Source organism: Bufo bufo, chromosome 7 (assembly GCF_905171765.1).
Source record: "Bufo bufo chromosome 7, aBufBuf1.1, whole genome shotgun sequence".
In the NCBI taxonomy this organism is placed as follows: domain Eukaryota; kingdom Metazoa; phylum Chordata; class Amphibia; order Anura; family Bufonidae; genus Bufo; species Bufo bufo.
Window position 1 is genome coordinate 26,455,500 of NC_053395.1, and position 20,461 is coordinate 26,475,960.

The 20,461-nt window shown below is 46.8% G+C and overlaps 1 protein-coding gene and 1 long non-coding RNA gene across 4 annotated transcripts in view; one reads left to right on the forward strand and one right to left on the reverse strand.

The window, feature by feature from the left end:
• Positions 1-3,698: 3,698 nt before the first annotated feature.
• The window catches only part of RBBP6 (RB binding protein 6, ubiquitin ligase), a 38,111-nt gene continuing 21,348 nt past the window's right edge, over positions 3,699-20,461 (forward strand). For all 3 annotated transcript variants that reach the window (XM_040440703.1, XM_040440705.1, XM_040440706.1), the window contains exons 1-3: positions 3,699-4,495; positions 12,472-12,571; positions 14,121-14,157. In XM_040440703.1, the coding sequence (XP_040296637.1) occupies positions 4,330-4,495; positions 12,472-12,571; positions 14,121-14,157 (303 nt within the window). In that variant the 5' untranslated portion in view covers positions 3,699-4,329. The remainder of the gene's footprint in view (positions 4,496-12,471; positions 12,572-14,120; positions 14,158-20,461) is intronic.
• Positions 7,711-10,952, reverse strand: LOC121008266. The gene is made up of 2 exons (XR_005780543.1): positions 9,967-10,952; positions 7,711-9,918 (listed from the first exon to the last, which is right to left on the reverse strand). It is a non-coding gene; the product is annotated as an uncharacterized LOC121008266 (long non-coding RNA).

A 20,461-nucleotide genomic window follows, 5' to 3' on the forward strand; every position in this document is an offset into this window, starting at 1 on the left:
AAATTCTGACAAAGTGAAACTGCATTGCGGAGGTCAGCTACCTCCCAAGTTAAATCCTGCATGCGATCAACCAACGAATCAATTGACTCCCTCTCAAAGCTGCTGAGAAATGGCAGTCTAGGTTTTGGGTGGGTTATAATGTCACGCTGGACAGGATACAAGATACAACAGAAATCCACAAACAAGTGTCTAGGCCAGAAGCTGGGGATAAAGGTCACCTCCTTACAAATCCCTACCAGCTCTCCCTAGACTTCTGTGCCCACGTTCAGACCCTAGAGGTGGGAATAAACGTGCCCCCGTGCCTAAGGCTGAAGATTCCCTAAAATCCCTAAGATGGTGACAGGGGGAAAGAGACAGCTTGCTTCCTCAGACCTGGAGGAGGCCGGCGTCTCTCTAACAGCCTAGACAGAACACACACAAGAAAACAAAACCAACTTATCTTGTCACAGAGAAGATACAGCAAATCCTTCTTTCTTTCCTTCCTTCCACTGAGCAAGATAGAAGCTATAACCCGCACAGGACACTGGGAAGGGGCGTAATTTAAACTCATACAAACGACCCTACCCAGTGCACCTGAAGGGAGGCGGATACAGCTCAACTCCAAAACAAAAACCTACACATGTGCTGCTAACCTGGCAGACCTCCACACATAACCTGAGCAGGGCATGACACAGAGCAGAGAGGAGGATGAGGCAGCTCTTTACCTCAGTGTTGTGAAGTAAGTTGTCCTGCTGTGTGATTAGGATAGGTTTTGTGTGTACTAATAGGACAGCGGCCATTTTGTTTCTCCTAATGATTGCTCCCCAGACAAAACGAGCCATTATAACTAATGTAAGGTATTTGGGAATATATTTATAATTAAGTAATATTTAAGTATTTTAATTTTCTTAATTCCCGGAAAACCCCTTTAAGGTTGCCTTCACACGTGGCACATTTTGTGCCTGAAAATCAGTTCCATTAATTTGAATGGGGCAGCGAACACATGGATTTCTGCAAGCTCCACTAAGGTGAATGGAACTGATTTTCAGTCGCAGAATTTTCTGCCTCAAAATCTGCTGTGTGTGAAGGCGCCCTAACAAGCACAATGCCCTTTGTTGGATAGCGGCTGTACTTCTTACTGCAGCTCACCCCATTCGCTTGTACATTTAAAAAAAAATATAATTTTTTTTATGCATGTATCTTGCAATAATACTTCATTTGCAATGTTCTGTTCACGCACAGTAATATTTTTCATGGGATAACTCTTTAATTGCCCCTATTTGCCTCTCATATTTAGATTACAAACTCCCCATTTTCTACCACCTTCAAACTCCCAAATATATGGAGTTCTCAAAATGGGGCCATCTGGCTACCCTACCTCTGTAGTTGGATCTCCCAGCTCCAATCCTGACACCTACAGCATGGACAGCAGGTGGGACACGATTAGTACTGTGGTGGTCTGGGGTCCATCACAGAAGATGAACATGACCACTATTAGTCACGCTGTAGTCTCTGGTATCTTTGTATGCACAGGACCAATCATTAATAAGGTGTAATATGTTATTTGTCAACCCATAAAAAGTAGACCATATGGTAACAAGTCATCGTCTCCAAAGTCACCTCCAAACAGGGATGTCCTCTGCTGGTCCCTTTGAGCTGTCACATATTAGTGCAACAGTTCTGTCTCTTAGTATGGGCCGCCCACGGGTGATTCTCTGATGGGCTAGTCTGATCATGGCTGCATAGTGTTTTGGTAGAGTCCTGACTGCTCAATGTTTCGTCCGGGGCCCTGGTTGATCAATGTTTCGTCTGGGGTCCTGGATGCTCAATGTTTCGTCCGGACCCTGGTTGCTCAATGTTTCTTCTGGGGTCCTGGATGCTCAATGTTTCGTCCGGGGCCCTGGTTGCTCAATGTTTCGTCTGGGGTCCTGGATGCTCAATGTTTCGTCTGGGGTCCTGGATGCTCAATGTTTCGTCCGGGGTCCTGGTTGCTCAATGTTTCATCTGGGGTCCTGGAAGCTCAATGTTTCGTCCGGGGCCCTGGTTGATCAATGTTTCATCTGGGGTCCTGGTTGCTCAATGTTTCGTCCGGGGTCCTGGTTGATCAATGTTTCATCTGGGGTCGTGGATGCTCAATGTTTCGTCCGGGGTTCTGGATGCTCAATGTTTCGTCCGGACCCTGGTTGCTCAATGTTTCTTCTGGGGTCCTGGATGCTCAATGTTTCGTCCTGGGTCCTGGATGCTCAATGTTTCGTCCTGGGTTCTGGATGCTCAATGTTTCGTCCGGGGCCCTGGTTGCTCAATGTTTCGTCCGGGGTTCTGGATGCTCAATGTTTCGTCCGGGGCCCTGGTTGCTCAATGTTTCGTCCGGGGTTCTGGATGCTCAATGTTTCGTCCGGGGTCCTGGTTGCTCAATGTTTCGTCCGGGGCCCTGGATGCTGAGTTTAGGTCACAGACATGGCTGTTCAATGTTTCGGCCGGGGTCCTGGCTGCGCTGTGTTTTGGCTAGCTTGATTAGCATTTTGCCTTGGGTCCGCACAGGTTATTGGTTTTGACCGTATGGTTCCTGGGCATTTACCCAGACCTCACAAGTATCCCTCTTTGCTCCTTAAAGGGGTTATCCCATCATAATGATCAATTTTGTAAATATATTTGATTAACCCATTCTCACCGTTTACGAGAAAATTCATCCCCACTTACCTCATTGTTGTCATTCGGTCTCCCCTGGTTATGGCCACCGCTCTTCTCCGGAATCCCGGTGGCCGCCCTTGCGCAGAAGACTCCTTCTTTTCACCCGGCCGGGCCGCTCGCTGTCCTGAACGCGCACGCGCGATTGTGACTTCTTCCTGGCCAGAATAGTACAGAGCCGCGAACGCGCAGGCCGGCTCTGTATATACTGGCCAGGAATAAGTCACATGGCGCATGCGCGTTCAGTCCAGTGCGCGGCCCGGAGAAGACTTCAATCAAGATGAAGCCCACCCCCAGCCAGAATCCAGGAAGTGAACGGCGCACAGGCAGCAGGTAAGTATGAAAATGCAAAGTGGGATAACCCCTTTAAATGTCCAAACAGGGACCAGCAGAGGACATCCCTGTTTGGAGGTTTAAGGAGCTAGTTTTGATCTGAGGCATAGATTTGCATTATTACAGCTACAATATTGATCCAGAAAATGCTTGTCTGGTTCCTCTCTGTATATTAGAGCCTGCCTTGTATATTATTTCATTATTAGATGCAATTTGGATTTTATACATTTCTATATTCAGATAATGTTTGCGCTATTGTGTAAAAGAAAACCATTGAAGCGTAAAGATATGGAGGGAAAATTAATCTTTCACACTGTGAACCAAAATTGTCCTTCTTTGACCATCCAAAAAGTTGGGAGGTAGGACTCCCATTGGGTGGGGTCCTGACTACTCATAGCTTTAGACAGGTCCAGCACTACAGGTGCTGAATTACTTAGAGGCGCCCATACTTTGCAGGTCGTGCTCCTGGGACCGCTCTCTTTATCTGTCCGTTTCCTCACGTGCAGCCCCTGATACACACAAAACCCCACACCACACTGTTCCAGACTCCACTGCACAATTCTGAACTGAAACAAGCCCGTAACTGCCAACTTTCAAAATGGCCGCCGTGAGGTTTGCGCCAAGGACCACGTGACGCGTCGTTTCCCCGCCCCTATTCGGCTCTGACGTGGGAACGTCGCCCTCGCTACTCTGCCTGGAAACCCCGTGAGGTGTGAGGGACACGGTCATTTCGCCATTAGCTGTCGTGAGGAGGAGGAAGAGGAGAAGAAGAACGAGAAGGCGACGACGACGAGGAGGCGTTTACCGGTGACCGCAGGACTCGGGATTGGGATTGCCGTTCGCTTCGTTTATCTCCTGTCTTTGAAGGCGGCTGTGGAGACCGAGCTGCCCGGAGCGGGACTGGTGGAGCCGCAGTAGGCCGCAACCCCCCCTTCTATTGTGTTCGAGGCCCGAGAGGGATTCACTTGTTCGCCCCCGGAAGGGACTTGTACGGACTTGTGAGGACTGAGGCTCCGTTACGGACTCTGACGGGAATCCTTACGAACTGCTCTGCCCGGGGGGTCACACAGGACTGGACTGGCCGCTCGGGCCCCCCTCTTCCTCTCTCCCCCCCTTTGTTGGGGTTGCTCCTCTCTTCCTAGGGGACTGTGTGGAGGACTGTAACCGAGTGAGGGGGCCTCGGGCCGGGTGCTGGGGAGTGAGCGCCCCCCATGGCTCCTGGTGCAGTGTCCCCGGCCTCCCCCATGTGCTGAGGCCTCTGTGTGTGTGCTGTGTGTGTGCCGCCTGTGTGTGTTCTCTGCATTGCATAACCCTATATATGATAATAACATGTCGTGTGTGCACTATAAGTTCTCCTCCAAACTCAACTATGACACCGTGACCTTTGATGGGCTGCACATCTCCCTGGCCGACCTCAAGAAGCAGATCATGGGCCGGGAGAGGCTGAAGGCGGCCGACTGCGACCTGCAGATCACCAACGCACAGACCCAGGAAGGTAATGCCATATCCGTCCTACAGTGTGAATCGGGCTATGTTCGCATTTGCGCTGGCTTTTTTGGTTGTTACGAAAAAAAAATATATATTGCTGGATCGGTCACGGGATACCCGGTGGACCTCATTCCCTATAATGGGGTCCGGTGGCAAATCCCAGCGGTGCTGTTTTGTCTGAATCGGCGACGCAGAAGTAAACGTAGCCTTATGGTCCTTTTTTGTGTGATCACGGTAACTTTCTGCCATAACCTGACTGCTGGGATCCCACTGATGCCATGAACCATGCGGCCTGGGCTCCGGTACCACCCAACCCCCGAACTATGTGGCTCCATTCAGTGGGGTTGGGGGTGGTGCGGGTGATGTGACCCGTGGTTTTAGGCGTCAGTGGTGTCCCAGCAATCTGATGTTGATGGCAAAAAATCCATCTTTTGAAAATGTTTGGTCAGATTGTAATTGTTTGTTTATTTTTTTGACAATCATTTACTCTAGGGGTGTCCCTGCTCTCTTGGCTCCTTTACTCCCCTTTTATAAGCAGGCCCTATAGACAAACTTTATTTTTTCTCTTACGCCATTCACATGCTTTTATTTTAATAGTTTGTAACTTTTGAGATGCTGCAGTGACCATGATCTTTATTTTGTTTTATTTTTAATATGGGAAAATTAGGGCATTTGAATTTTAATATATTTGTAACATTTTTTTAAAACTTATTTATTATTTTTTTTCTCTCCCTTGGACTTGAACATGTGAACATCATCTGATAGCCTCTCCCATAGTCTGTGATGAATTACCATTTCAGTCTAAGGCCTCTTTCACACGAACGTATTGGTTCCGTTCCGTGCATTGGGGACCACAATTTGAGGTCCCCAATGCACGTTCAACGTCCGTGCGGCGGCCGGAACGGATCCAGGCCCGTTCAAACTTGAATGGGTCCGGGATCTGTCCTTTCCGCAAAAAGATAGAGCCTGTTCTATTTTTTTTTTTTTTGCGGAACGGAAGCACGTATTGGAGCCCCACAGAAGCACTCCGTAGTGGTTCCGTTCCGCACTGCATCTCCGGATTGCAGAATGCACTCGGCCGGTGCCCCGTGTATTGTGGAACCACTGTATGCGGCCCGCACTACGGCTGCGTGAAAGAGGCCTAAGGGAGATTCACTGTCCTCCTTTGGAGCTCTGCCACAGACAGGGCTCCATAGGAACATACCTGTGGTAGGCTTGGGATCCTTCAGAGGGCCTTGAGACTGCCTTGCTCCTCCATCTTGGTGCAAGGGAGCCGTTTGGGTACCAGGGGTCTAGGACTCCTGGAAAAAATACCTTTCAGATGCCATGGTTGCAATTGACCAAGGCGTCTGAGTGGTTAAAAGTCCATGATGAGTGCTATTGCCGATCATGGACTTTGCCTCCTGGTGTCTGATGTGTAAAACAGAAACCCCTCTGCTATGGCGCCCACTCAGCTCCTGAGCCGGTAACGCAGGGCCAGTGACGTCACGACTAGTATCACTGGGCGGGGCTAAGCTCCATTTAATTGAACGGAGCTTAGCCCAGACCAGTTGATACTAGTCGCGACGTCACTGGCCCTGCGGTAAACAGTGAGAAGGCCGCGGTGCTGCTGGAGCGCTGCTGCCTTCTCAAAATAGCTGATCGGCGGGGGTCCCGGGTGTCGGACCCCTGCCGATCAGAAGCGGATGAGAGAGATCATCAGTTTAACTTTAAACAAGGTGCAAAACCCCTTTAAGCATTGGTCACATCAGTGGGGGCAAAAGAGATGCAGAGGGAAAAGAAAGCTGAACGTCTAATGCCACCTGAAGTACGGCCTAGTTCACACTTAGTGGTTTGATCTGTGATTGTGAGCTGAAACAAGCTGTCTTATCTGTGTAGCTCCACTCCTGGTTAGTGTGCACTAGGCCTCAGTGGCATACGGTGCCACACAGTAACTTCTCATTTACAGGGGGTCAGGTTGCCGGACACCTCTTACCTCAAGTGCGTTCACACACCATTTTGTTGCAGTTTTTAAAGCTACTGAATAGCGGATTAAAAAAACAAACAAAAGTAAAATCTTACAATGCAAAACTGCTTCAAAACCTCTTGACTTCTATGATTGTGACGTTATATAGTTTTATCTGGGAATTGTTATATTGCAGGAGATAATTCAGCGTTGTATTGTGCCTCCAGTTGTCCATGAGGGCCACCAGTTCTGAGTGGCACAGGAGCCGGACAGGTTGGATTTCTTTTGTCTGATGCCACTTGGACATAAGTGGCTGTACAGCATTATTGGAATAACTTGTGCATTACATGAGGTCCTTATGGGACAGACACTAAGCAGCTGCTTGTGTCATGGCGCTGTAGAGGCTTGTGCAACGGTTTGGATCTTTATAGATCTTTGGTGCAAATTTATTACAACTGATGCAAAGGGAGAGTTAAGTATTGGGGCTCATGCACACAAACGTATTTTTTTTCTAATGTCCTTTTTTTTTTTTTTTTTTGGTGACCTGGTATGCGGAACCATTCACTTCAATGTGGCTGAAATGAAAATGCAGAAATGACTCCATGTGCATTCAATGTCTGCATGTCCGGTCCGCAAAAAAAGTCCTATTGTCTGCATTACGGACAAGGATAGGACTGTTCTATTATTAGGGGACATCCATTCTGCAAAATGCACACGGACGTCATCCGGGTTTTGGGAATTTGTGGACCGCAAAACACCCAATGGTCGTGTGCACGAGCCCTTAGACCAGTGTTTCCCAACCAGCATGCCTCCAGCTGTTGCAAAACTACAACTCCCAGCATGCCCGGACTGCATTTGGCTGTGCGGGCATGCTGGGAGGTGTAGTTTTGCAACAGCTGGAGGCACACTGGCTGGGAAACACTGCCTTAGAATACTGAGTGTATGGGCCACGGACTGCAGTTTACACGTGGTCTGTGTGCGTGGCACAAGGGTACACACTTGAATTATTAATTAAAGCTGTGCCCCCTATCTCGTCTCTGATAAGTTCTTTAGGATGCCTTCACACGCTGCAGATTTTCTTAAAGAAATTTCCGTGACTGAAAAATCAGTTCCATTAAAGGCTGGGTTCACATCAGTTTCATTTTCCGTTCTTCTGATCAGTCAGAACAGAAAAAACAGCATCCTGTAAAAAAAATTAAAACCGCATCCTGTGCATCTGTTTTGCACATTTGGCATCCGTTTGAGCCATTTGTCTGAGTTTTGTTTTTGACGGGGGAAAATAACATGCGCGACGGATCAGAAGAATGGAACATGAAACGGTTATGTGAGCCTGCCCTAATTTGGATGGGGCAGCAAGCACTTGGATTTCTGTAAGGTTCATTCAGGTGGATGGAACCAAGTTTTCCTTGCAGCTTTTGTGGCAGAAATTTCCGCAAAGTGTGAATGCTACACGGGGGGCTACACGGCAATCTTGGGGGGCGATCAAGGATTACAGTGTAGCATTGTTGCCGTGGATACGAGTTTGGTCGCAGTGCGACTCACAAGTTTGAAGCGACCCCAGAGTCTTAAAAAAATCCAGCAGCTTTTGCGATTCTGGGTTTGCAGTTGCTTCCAACTTGTAAGTTGCGCTGAGACCTCACTCATTTCTATGGCGGCACTGCAATCCTTGATCAGCCCAAGATTGCTGTGCAGCCCGTCTTAAGTCTGAATAGAGCCCCTGAATTGTAGACCCCCCTCGCCCATTAAAACAAAAAGCATTTATCACCTATCCATAGCATAGATGTATGATGGCTGGAGCCCTGCGTTCACTAGAATGGTCCCAGTTCCTCTTCACCCTGAAGAACTTCATGGAGCAGTTGTAATGTGCGCCCTGCCACTGCATTCAAAGTCTATGGGCCGTCAGACCACAGAGTCCTATAGACTGTAATGAAGGTGGATCCCCCAACTGCCCCCTGTTATGTCGGGGGAGGGGAAAGGATCCGATCCTTTGTTCTCGCAGGGGGTAGGCTGTGGACAGTGGAGCCTGGCTGCGGCTTTTTCCCCTCTGCCCACTGACAACCTTCATGCTCAGGCAAATGTGTCTGTGGAGTCGGGAGGAATAGCTGTGGGCTGACAAGTGTCTTGAGGTATTTGAGGATCGGGCGTGGACTGCAGCCGCCTGTGACGTGCTGTGGCTCGTCTAGCTGAGTGATGTCATCAGTCTGATGATTCAGTGTGATTAGTTCATGTGTTTGACTGCAGGTTTACACCATTCCTGTGTTTTGTAATTGTGGGCGCTGAGTAATCCAGGATTTGGATGCTTTGACCGCAGAGCAGCCGTCCTTGTTGTTGAGTCTTTGAAATGCATTAGATTCTTTCTCGCGCGGCGGATAATGTGGCAGAAATGTCTGCACCTGAAAACCTGTTCCACACATCTGAATGGGGTTGTTTTGGCAGCAAGCACGTGTTCTTTTTTTTTTTTTTTTTTTAAAGTCCTATTATAATGAATGGAACTGATTATCTGTTGCAGACATTTCTTCTGTATGGGGGTGTACTCTTAAAAGGGTATTCCCATCTAGCGATATGCCCCCAAAGTCTGATGGGTGTGGGTCCCGCACCTATACTTAGAATGGAGCCTGCAAAGTGTCACCGCGCATACGCGGCACCACTCCATTCATTCATTTCTATGGGACTTATGAGCACTATTTCCGTGAGCTTCCATAGAAGTGAATGGAACGGTGGCGGCGCTTGTGTGGTGCGCTTACCATTCACTCATGGGACTTCAGAAAATGGTCGCGCAAGGCACTCTATTTTCGTCTGTACGCTAGAAATGAATGGAGGGAGGCAATGCATGCGCAGTGTGCCCTCTGGCACTTTGCAGGCTCCCACCTCTGGGACGCGCACCTATCAGACACGGGGGCTTATATCCTAGCCCCTAGATATACCCCAATGTCCAAGATGGGAATAATGCTTTAAAGAGTTGACCGTACGTTTTATAAGCTGTCAGGCAAAGGCTTGTTTGTCCCAACTGCGCTCTCTCCCGACTACCCCGGCCTGGTGTGCATCATGTATTCTGAATGCGGAGAAAGGAGTATAGGTGCCCATTTATGTTTTGTTTCTGCCAACCAAATGTTATCCCTCCCAACATTGTCAGCGGGACATCTGTTGTTTTTTAATGGGGGGGGGGAGAGGAGTAGGCAGGTTTCAGACTTCTCTGGCAGCTTATCTCTCAGAAAAACAAAAGGATTGGGTGTTGAAATCCAACATGCCCCATTCTCCTTCCCTTCAACATGAGGAGTCGGGAGCGCCCTATACATAGCCCCCCCCCCCCCCGGCTGTCTGACAAGCAAACACACTTATACCCTATCCACAGAAAACTGGCTAAGTGATTGGCGGGGGCCAAGCACTGGGGGCCCCATGTTCCCTATTTGAATGGCGTCTCATTTGTCGCTGCGGCTCCATTGACCTCTGAGACTTGCATAGATCTGTGTGCTGTACTCCTCTAACTCTGGCAGTCCTATAGAGCATAGATAGTGGGCCATACCTACTGCCACCACAGCCGTGTAGATCAGATTTTCTGTGAAACGGACGGCTATCTGCAGCCCCCACCCCTCATATATAAATGCGTGCACTTTGGGTGATATTGTCACATACCATGTAGGATTGTGGATATGGCTTTGGGTCACAGCACAGGTGGTGTTGTCCTGAATTAAAAAAATGTATTTCTTGCTTTGGGGGACGGCCACCGGTTATGAAACAATCCTTCTGTTGTTGGGAGATCTATGCTCTTAGGGCGTGTTCACACCTGCCATTGGTTTCGGTGTGATCAGTACAGTAGGTCGCCCACTCCAGAATTTCTCCACTGCGGATTTGAAATCGGCAATGTGTAAAAAGTGACATGTCATATCTTATGCTTTTGCCCAGTCAAATGAGACAAAATCATGTCCTATTTTTGGTCGTGGGCTTACTATTTCTAAGATGGCTGTTCATCCATATGGAAGATTATAACTTGAAAAATTTTGGTGGAAATACTAGACCTGCTGGTTTTTCTTTGGCTTGTCCCAGACCAGAGAGATCTGTATTTTGGTTTGTGTCGCTCCCTTGGGTTTGCTGTCATTGACTATTGACCTGTCAGTGTTGAGCCCAAACCGTCCAAGGCTGCAACACCTAATAAGAAATCCAATTATCAATAACAGGTCATTGATGATAGGATTTCTGATTGGATGTTGCAGCCCTGGCCAGTTTGGGCTCACCACTGACCATTGAGATGCTAAGCCCCTGCGGTGCACACTTCTGGAGTTTTTCTGTCTAATAAAATGTCTCTAGCATTCGGTATAGTGCCGTGTGGACGAATGGAAAAAGGTGTGCTCGTACTTCAGTGTAATTGCAGCGTGTTATAGAACACTGATCTCAGGGGAGTAACAGATACCGCCCAGATGAGCTCAGCCTTATGTGTACATATGTTATGTTTTCTCACTGGGTAACCTGGTAGTGTGTTTTAATATAAAAAAAAAAATCCTTCTATTAAAGGGAACCTGTCACCGGGATTTTGTGCATAGAGCTGAGGACATGGGTTGCTAGATGGCCGCTAGCACATCCGCAATATCCAGTCCCCATAGCTCTGTGTGCTTTTATTGTGTAAAAAACCTGATTTGATACATATGCAAATTAACCTGAGAGGAGTCGCGTACAGGACTCATCTCAGGTTAATTTGCATATGTATCAAATCGGTTTTTTGACATTAACAGCACAGAGCTATGCGGACTGGATATTGTAGATGTGCTAGCGGCCATCTAGCAACCCATGTCCTCAGCTCTATGCACAAAATCCCGGTGACAGGTTCCCTTTAAGGCCCTCCTGCACACGACTGTATCTATTGTTTTGCAGTCTGCAAATTGTGGGTCTGCAAAATAGGGATGCTCTCCGTGTGCATCCTGCGGTTTTTGAGACCCACTATATAGACCCACAAAATGGACAAGAATAGGACAGGTTCTATAATTTGCAGCCTGGCGACATGGATGCAGACATCACATGAGTGATCGTTTTTATGTTTTTGTTTTTTTTCTTGTGGACCCATAGCAATGAATGGGTTACTGTGCGATCTGCAAAAAAATGCAGTTTGAACAAGGGCCAAAAAAAGCAGACCCATAGAAATGAGTGGGTCTGTGTGCACGAGGCCTTAGATTTGAGTCTGAATTACTACAGGAGTTATCTGATGGGCAGGTCTTGAGTGTCTTCATTTTGGGGACACTGCATTAACTCTCCTGCACACAGGATAGCGATGGCATCAATTGTCATGACGGGGCTGTTTTCACATGTAACTGGGGCTCCCATGGATGGCTGGTTCACAGTGGAAAACTGCAGCTTGGCTCACATTAACCTGAATAGACGAGCTGCTGCATAGCGTACAGGGCAGTGGTATTCCAGCTCCTTACACTTTACCTGTATACAGTGGCTGCCACTGACTGATGGGGGGTGTCAGACCATCACCTATCAGATATTGATGACCTATTATATGGATAGGTCCTGAAAAAACCCTTTAATCTGAGCACTGTTTGCTCCCACAGTAGGAAAACGGCAGGTCCAGTTTCTTATCCCCCTTTAAAGTGCATTTACACCGCACCGACAAGCAGACAATTATCGGGATGGAAGCGGCCCTGCTCGTCAGTGGAGAAGAAGAGTTGCATTTACAAACAGCCATCACTTCCACTGTAGGTCGTCCTCATACAACTACATTATTTCTGGGCAGCAGAGTGCTTTCCTGAAACAATGAGGTGCCCACAGGAAAGATGTTTCATTGAGGCGCCTTTACACGGGCAGATTGGGAAGGAGCCGATTATCTGCCCGACAGTTAGTGAAAATGAGCCATTAGGCGGTGGTCAGATCTGCGTTGTGTGAAGAAGCCTCTTATGTTCTGGTAAACCAAAAAGCTGGCCGGCATAAAGCTGCACGCTGTGCTATTTTGTCTGACTTTGTGTGTACTGCTGTGGTGAGGCTTCTGCAGAACAGTGTATATTTGTGTCCCTCCATGTCTGACGTCTCCTATCCACCCACTGTAGAGTACACGGACGAGGCGGCGCTTATTCCCAAGAATTCATCTGTCATAGTTCGGAGAATCCCTATTGGAGGAGTGAAAACTACAACCAAGACATATGTCATGTAAGTTCTCCTGTAATATGCTATCTAACTACTCGTTCTTTTTAGTATTGCCTTATTTATGTAGCTTTATATTGTGATGAATGTTGATAAGGTTTCCTTCAAGAATGGTGCAGCGTTTTGTGCTATTCTTGCTGTCAGAAAACTGACTGGCCCCCATTATAAGGCTACTTTCACACCAGCGTTTTTCCTTTCCGCTATTGAGATCCGTCATAGGATCTCAATACCGTAGGAAAACTCTTCAGTTTTGTCCCCATTCATTGTCAAGCGTTGTGGGATGCGGAGCATGATGGATCGATCCAGCATGACACACAATGGTGACGGATCCGTTTTCTCTAGACGCAAAAGAAAACAGATCACTCCCCCATTGACTTAAAATGGTTTGTGATGGATCCAACATGGCCATTTTAGAGAGAATACAACCCGATCCGTATATAACGGATGCAGGCGGTTGTATTATCATGCTGGAAAAGTTTTTGCTGATCCAGCAAAAAACGCTAGTGTGAAAGTAGCCTAAGGCCTCTTTCACACTTGCGTTGTCCGGATCCGGCGTGTACTCCACTTGCCGGAATTACACGCCGGATCCGGAAAAACGCAAGTGTACTAAAAGCATTTGAAGACGGAGCCGTCTTCAAAATGCGTTCAGTGTTACTATGGCACCCAGGACGCTATTAAAGTCCTGGCTGCCATAGTAGGAGCGGTATACTTACAGTCCGTGCGGCTCCCGGGGCGCTCCAGAATGACGTCAGAGCGCCCCATACGCATGGATGACGTGATCCATGTGATCACGTCATCCATGCGCGTGGGGCGCCCGGGGAGCCGCACGGACGGTAAGTATACTGCTCCCCCGCTCCCTGCTACACTTTACCATGGCTGCCAGGACTTAAGCGTCCCGGCAGCCATGGTAACCATTCAGAAAAAGCTAAACGTCGGGTCCGGCAATGCGCCGAAACGACGTTTAGCTTAAGTCCGGATCAATGCCTTTCAATGGGCATTAATTCTGGATCCGGCCTTGCGGCAAGTCTTCAGGATTTTTGGCCGGAGCAAAAAGCGCAGCATGCTGCGGTATTTTCTCCGGCCAAAAAACTTTCCGTTCCGGAACTGAAGACGTCCTGATGCATCCTGAATGGATTTCTCTCCATTCAGAATGCATTAGGATAAAACTGATCAGGATTCTTCCGGCATTGAGCCCCGACGACTGAACTCTATGCCGGAAGAAAAGACCGCAGGTGTGAAAGAGCCCTTAGTCAGCGGGGTCGGTCTTGACTAAACTGGTACACATTCTGTTTAGAAATAAATACGATCTGACTCTTCAAGCTATTAAAAAAAAAAAAAACATACTGCAAAAAATTACAGTGCAATGTGTGTGCACCGGGGTATCGTGCAAAGACCCCTGTTGTACTGACAGGTGTCCTGCCTGGGGGCCCCATTTCTTCAATGCATGGAATAGACTGCGCTTCATTACAGAGGAGTCCAGTAATAAGAGGAGTATGTCGTGCAGAGCGCTCCTACAGAAATGCTGATTTGTTTTCTTTCTTTCTTTGCTTTCCAGAAGTCGCGCTGAGCCAGTGAGTGGACCGTCGAAATCAGTATGTAACCCCACAATCACCCTTTTTCCTTATACCTCTTTTTCTCCAGCCGTTTTAAGCTGCAAGCACTGACCTGCCCTTTTTTTTAACCCATTGTGGTTCTGTTCGATTTGCCCTATGTGAATACTGTGTATTTTCCACACTGCCAATGACGAGCACTTTGTGTGAAAGTGGGTGCTCCCTCTGCCACTGTATTTCATATTGAATGCTGAGCTCTCTCCTGTCACACAGGACCTCGTACCGCCTGTATGACCGGTCACTTCTGTGAACATGATGTCATGTTCTGTTGTGTTCTTACTGCCATATTTGTACTGTTTACTGCAATAAAGTATTCCATGTGATTTGTAGTTTTTTGCAGAGTATAAAATGACTTTTTTTGCCAAGGAATGTTTGTTCTTCTGCCTGACATTGTGTTTTCACATTTGTATTTATTTAAATTATTTTTATTTTTTTAATGGTTCATGCTCTTGAATTGCCCTTTTCTAAATGAAATGTTCTTATTGCGGTGTCTTGTGTAACTATAAGCTATATTGAGTTTTCAGATGACCTGTTCTCATTACACCCTTTTCACGCTGGACTGCAGCATTGCTTTAGTGTCACATGATGGGTCAAACACCATTATACTTTTTACATGTACATATAAATCTATAGGGACCAGCCCAAGAATTTTTGCTATGAACTTGTCAGAAACAAGGCCTCCTTTGTGTAGGCTAAACCTTTCTGCCAAGGACAAACCAGCCTTCCACCCACAGCCCGTGTACAGTAGCGGAGGAAGAGATGCTTGTGTTAATTGCATTTAGAGTTTATAACACAGCAGCCTGTTGTACCTAAGGATTCCAGATAAACCAGGCCACGACTGCGGGTCAGTATTTGACCCGATGTACTTCGGCAATGTCGCATCCTAATATCTTCCAGATCTAGTTGGCTTTGTTCTTGCGCTGCCTATCTGATCAGTATTCTGAACATGCACGGGGCCTGTGGAGGAGAGCAATCTGTCATTTATTGCTTCCTCCCTCTTGGTAGATCTGTAGATATGGCAATTAGTCAATTATTTAGTATTAATTTCTCCCTAGATAAAAGTGAAGCTTCACAGTAAATGCTCTGTTTATGGACAGCTATTTTTGTAGGTTTGTGGTGGCCTCCTTTTGGAGGTCCATTCACTGACTACATGTATCTTTAAAAGGGATGTCCACTCTCACCGTTTTTAGAACAAGCTATGCTACTTCTGTAACTCGGGTTGCTAAAAACGGCCTAGCTTTCTATACTATGCCATTTACGCAGCTCCTATTCACTGCAATGGGAACTACAGAAACAGCGGAGTGCCGGCTGTCTCTGCAGTTTCCGGAATCCCAGCCACCTGAGGTTGGCTCTTGGTCCCATCTTGCCCTGGAAATGGTGGGATGGGACAACCTGTTTAAAGGTGGTCTTTGGTTTAAAGGGAACCTGTCACCTGGATTTTGGGTATAGAACTGAGGACATGGGCTGCTAGATGGCCGCTAGCACATCCGCAATACCCAGTCCCCATAGCTCTGTGTGCTTTTATTGTGTAAAAAAATCGATTTGATAAAAATGCAAATTAACATAAGAGTCATATCTTACTTGTGTGACCAGAGAAGAGTCATATTTTCAAGCTCTGACTCATCTCAGGTTAATTTGCATATGTATCAAATCGGTATTTATACACAATAAAAGCACACAGAGCTATGGGGACTGGGTATTGCGGATGTGCTAGTGGCCATCTAGCAACCCATGTCCTCAGCTCTATACCCAAAATCCAGGTGACAGGTTCCCTTTAAGAGAACATTCACACTGAACATGGGATCCGAGAGGCAGACAGCACTGTATAGAGAAGCCGCTGAGCGGACTGCTGTACATCTGACTGCTCTCTTTCTGTGCACATATAGGAACAGGGTTTAAATTAATGAAATACAGGTTATGCTGAATATTTCCCCATAAAAGCTAGCGAGGTCATTTATCAAAGGGGTTATGCAGTTTTTTTAAACTGATGAGCTATGCTCTGGATAGATCATCAGCATCTGATCAGCGGGGGTCTGACACCCAGGACCCCTGCCGATCAGCTGTTTGAGAAGGCAGCGGCGCTGGCAGTAGCGCCACGGCCTTCTCGCTGTTTACTACAGGCCCAGTGACGTCACGACTAGTATCACTGGCCTGGGTGTGGCTAAGCTCCATTCAAGTGAACAGAGCTTAGCCGCGCCCAGGCCATTGATGCTGGTCGTGACGTCACTAGGCCTGCGGTAAACGGCGAGAAGGCCGTGGCGCTACTGCCAGCGCCGCTGCCTTCTCAAACAGCTGATCGGCAGGGGTCCTGGGTGTCGGACCCCCGCCGATCAGATGCTGATCTTTAAAAAAAACTGCAGAACCCCTTTAAAGCCTTAATAAAGCCCTACGCTGGCGGTGGTTCTGCCAAAGTTATGTAGAGGCGCCAGCCTCTACATAACTTTGGCGGAACTACCGCCGCTTCTAAATCGATGCCAGCTCCCTTGCTAGCATTGATTTTAGACCATTTTCTATGCTTAAAACGGGTGTAGAAAATGATGAATGAGACTTCCCATCTCCCCACCCACTTTGTAGACTTGGCGTGAGCAGGGATTGCAGTGCAAATAACCTTTTGTGCTTCAATCTGTGCCAGAACTATGCCTAATATACACATTTCTGGATAGTAAATGACCCCCCCCCCCCCCCTATATTTGCATGTAGAACATGCCAGGTTTCCTTTAAGACAACTTCTTCTTTTCCATATGTCTTGGTATAATATACAGAGTTAACACCTCCTCTTGCTGTGGAAGACATGAGGGCTACATTCATGATTTGGGGAAACTGGCTGCAGGGAAAACCAAAACAAAGTTTCTAAAGCTCTGTACACATTGGAGATTTTCAGTGGGGAGGGCAGTGTAGAAACCCCACTTGCAACAAAGCTGTCACAATGGTGTTCAGAAACACATGGTTTGCAACTCTTTATGCCAAAAAAGTGGCATGGGGGGGGGGAATGATTCCCCCTATTGTGTTGGGAACATGTTTGGCATATGCACTGGAGCATACACCACCAGTTGGTATAGGCACCCATTCACCCGATGGCCTTTGATGGGCTGGTACATGACCACACTGTTTTTACATGGAAGCTTTAGGGGCGCCTATACAGTAGCATATGTCAGAGCCTCCCAATGTATACCTCAGACTGGCAGCTAGAACATTTAGAGATTTTTTTTTTTCTGCCACTCCCAAGCCTGGCTGAGCCACTGTACCCGTGGCTGGGACCCTCAGATGACAGGACATGCCCTGTCTGGATCATCTTTGGAAGATTGGTAGGAAGGGGCACACAGCTGGGCACCTGCTGGCCTGGTATTTTAAGTGAAGGGGCTCTTTGAGCACCAAATTCCATTTTAATTACTCCAGTTATACATAAATGTAACCTTGCAAATTTACTTTAAAGATTCTCTACAGAGTTATAGTGTTGCTAAAATTAAAAATATCACATTATGTAAGAATGTAGGCAGACTATGTCTAATGGGCCCTTTACATGGGCAGACAAGTGAAACTATCATCGCTAACCAGTGTTGCTAGTAACTCCGGTTAGCGATGATCTTGCGGTGTAACGCATCAACGATTACCGGATAAACTAGCAAAACGCTTGTTTGAGTAATTGTATCTTTTGTGCAGCACAAAACATCACTTTCCAGTGGCAGATCCTGCTGCCGGGAAACAACGAGATGGCATGGGTGATCGCTCCTCCCCATACTCTGGAGGAGATCGCTGCATTTAATGCACCGGTGTCCTCCACTAGCGATCAGAAGATTGTCAATCTGCTAGATCGTCATCCTGTGTAAAGGCACTTAAATGGTGTGCTCACATAATCCAGCACATTATGAACCTATACTGTTGTCATTCAGTGGGGTTAGTCCTTGTTGTTTTTTGTGTGCAGCATCTGTGGAAATAAGTAGCATGCTACTCATTTTTGCAGTGGCTTTAATTTTTTTTTTTTTTCTGTGGCACAGCCAGAAATCCACGCTGACGTTTTTCCGTAGCATGTGACCAGTTTTTCAGAAACCCCATGGGATACAGATCTTCCTTGATTTGACACAATCCACATGTGAATGCGGCCTGTAATACACTGAACCCTGCTGTTCTCATGGGTCTTTGTTCCTAGAACTGACTCTGACCTTTTTTTGTCCACCCCTTTATCTGTCTTTCTCTGCGCTGCACTTTTTTTTTTCAATTTATTTTCTGTTTGGCACCTGATAAACAGGTGTATAAAGGCATGGACTGATATACCGTATAAACCGGATTGAGATGTAAAGTTCTTGCTGCCTTTGTTCTTATGGAACAAATGGCTAATTTCTCTGTTAAATCCTCTTGGTTTTGAGCGCATCATTCTGTACACCAACCTGCCATTATAGTTTGAGTCCTTCATCTAAGGGCTCTTTCACACGAGCAGATGCCGTGCGGGTAATCTGCTGCGTGAAAGAGAGTTAAGCCCCGTTCCGGACAGCAGAGACACGTAGCAGAAACATGACTGATAATGCTCCGTGCCTCTCTGTGACCTTTTTACTACAAAATCACAGTGAGATAAAGTTGTCACCCTGATTTTGTAGTAAAAAGATCACAGAGAGGCACAGAGTATTATCAGTCATGTTACTGCTCTGTGTCTCTGCTGTCCGGAACGGGGCTTGGCTCTCTTTCACGCAGCAGATTACCTGCACTGCATCCGCTTGTGTGAAAGAGCCCTAAAAGTTTAAAAAGGTTCCTGGACAATCCCAAGCCTGACACTGAAGCGAAGATATATCCCAAAACTCTAGATCTTCTCCCTGTAGGTCTGTATTGCTTTCTAGCTCTGAAGAGGGTTGGTCACCCTTTTATTGGGCTAGAGGGGACAGTGGTGCCCCAGGGCCCCATAAGGCTTGGGTCACGTATGTCTGGTCAACTGTAGTAGTTTTCCTCGGGCGTACTACAGAAATGCTGGAGAGAAACTGATGCCGGTACTGATCCTTTTTTTTATGGGATCGTTCCTGGCATCCAGTGCATGCAGAATATTTCTGCCGGTCATTGACCAGCACATACATCAGTTGTGTCCATTACTGATATGTGAGCCCAGCCTTAAAGGGGCTGTTACAGAGCAGGCCATTAGGAGACGATGCCTACAGTAGACTTTGTGAATGTTCGAATTCATCTGGCAGAACCAAGTGCTGCCACACTGTCTGGGGCCCAACAGAGGAAATTATCCTTGAGCCCCAACCCATATATCATCAATAAAGTTTAACAGGTTTTGAATCTGACATATAGACCCTAGTGGTAAGTGATTGTCTCCAAAGACAGCCAAATGTGTTTGTTTTTGTTTTTTTTTTCTCCTGGATCTTTGGGGTCCTTTATGGTGTCAGCCTAGGCCCACCGAAGGATCCTCTGGTGGGCCAGAATGGGTCCACATCTGGACCACAATAAAATGTGCATTGGATGTGGACCAAAAATACAGTTGTGTGCATGAGGCCTTAGGAATAGTACTATGTCAGGCAGAAGAGCTTCTTATTGTCCCATAATGACTTGTGACAGTGACCCGGGTGCCCCAATCTAAAGGTAACCCCTGCCTGGTGGTCAGTCCACGCATTAGTGCAGTAGTATTGGGCTCTGTGGCTTACATCAGATATAATACACCCATCACCCAGTACACACCATCAATGCCCCAGGTTATCTGAACCAGCGTCTACACGTCTGTGGATGGTTTTCAATGCTTACTGAGCAGTTGTCATCCGTCATTCTTTGGTTTCCGCACATTTATGACTGATGCCTCTTGTGTATGTTTCATTCTATTTCTAGATGATTTACCTCACTGCCTGGTGTCCACACAATACAAGTCTTTATTTGTATTGCTTTTATTATATAGTATTAAGAAAAGTTATCTGTATCTTTTTGTCCCAAATTTTAACGCCGATTTTACCTGTTGACCTGAGTGGCTATTGTATTTGCATTCACTGTGCAAGTATTTGACGGTTCCTATGCAGTCCTGTTCCCTACTTTAATTTGAGTTTTATTTTTGTTAGCATGTGTATAAATGAGTCACATGTTTTATAAAATAAAATTACAATTTTTTTAGCCATTTGTGTTCCTTGGAATGTCTTGCATTTGAAAGTAATTCTGCAGTTTTTCTGTATTTGTTAAATAATTTCTGCTGTTGATTCACAATAATTTTGAGCTGTAAAAACCAAATCGGGTACATCGCCAATCGGCAAAGGGACTATCATACATGTCAGTCATACGTTCTGCTAAATAGTACCTTCTGTAGCTAAACATTGTA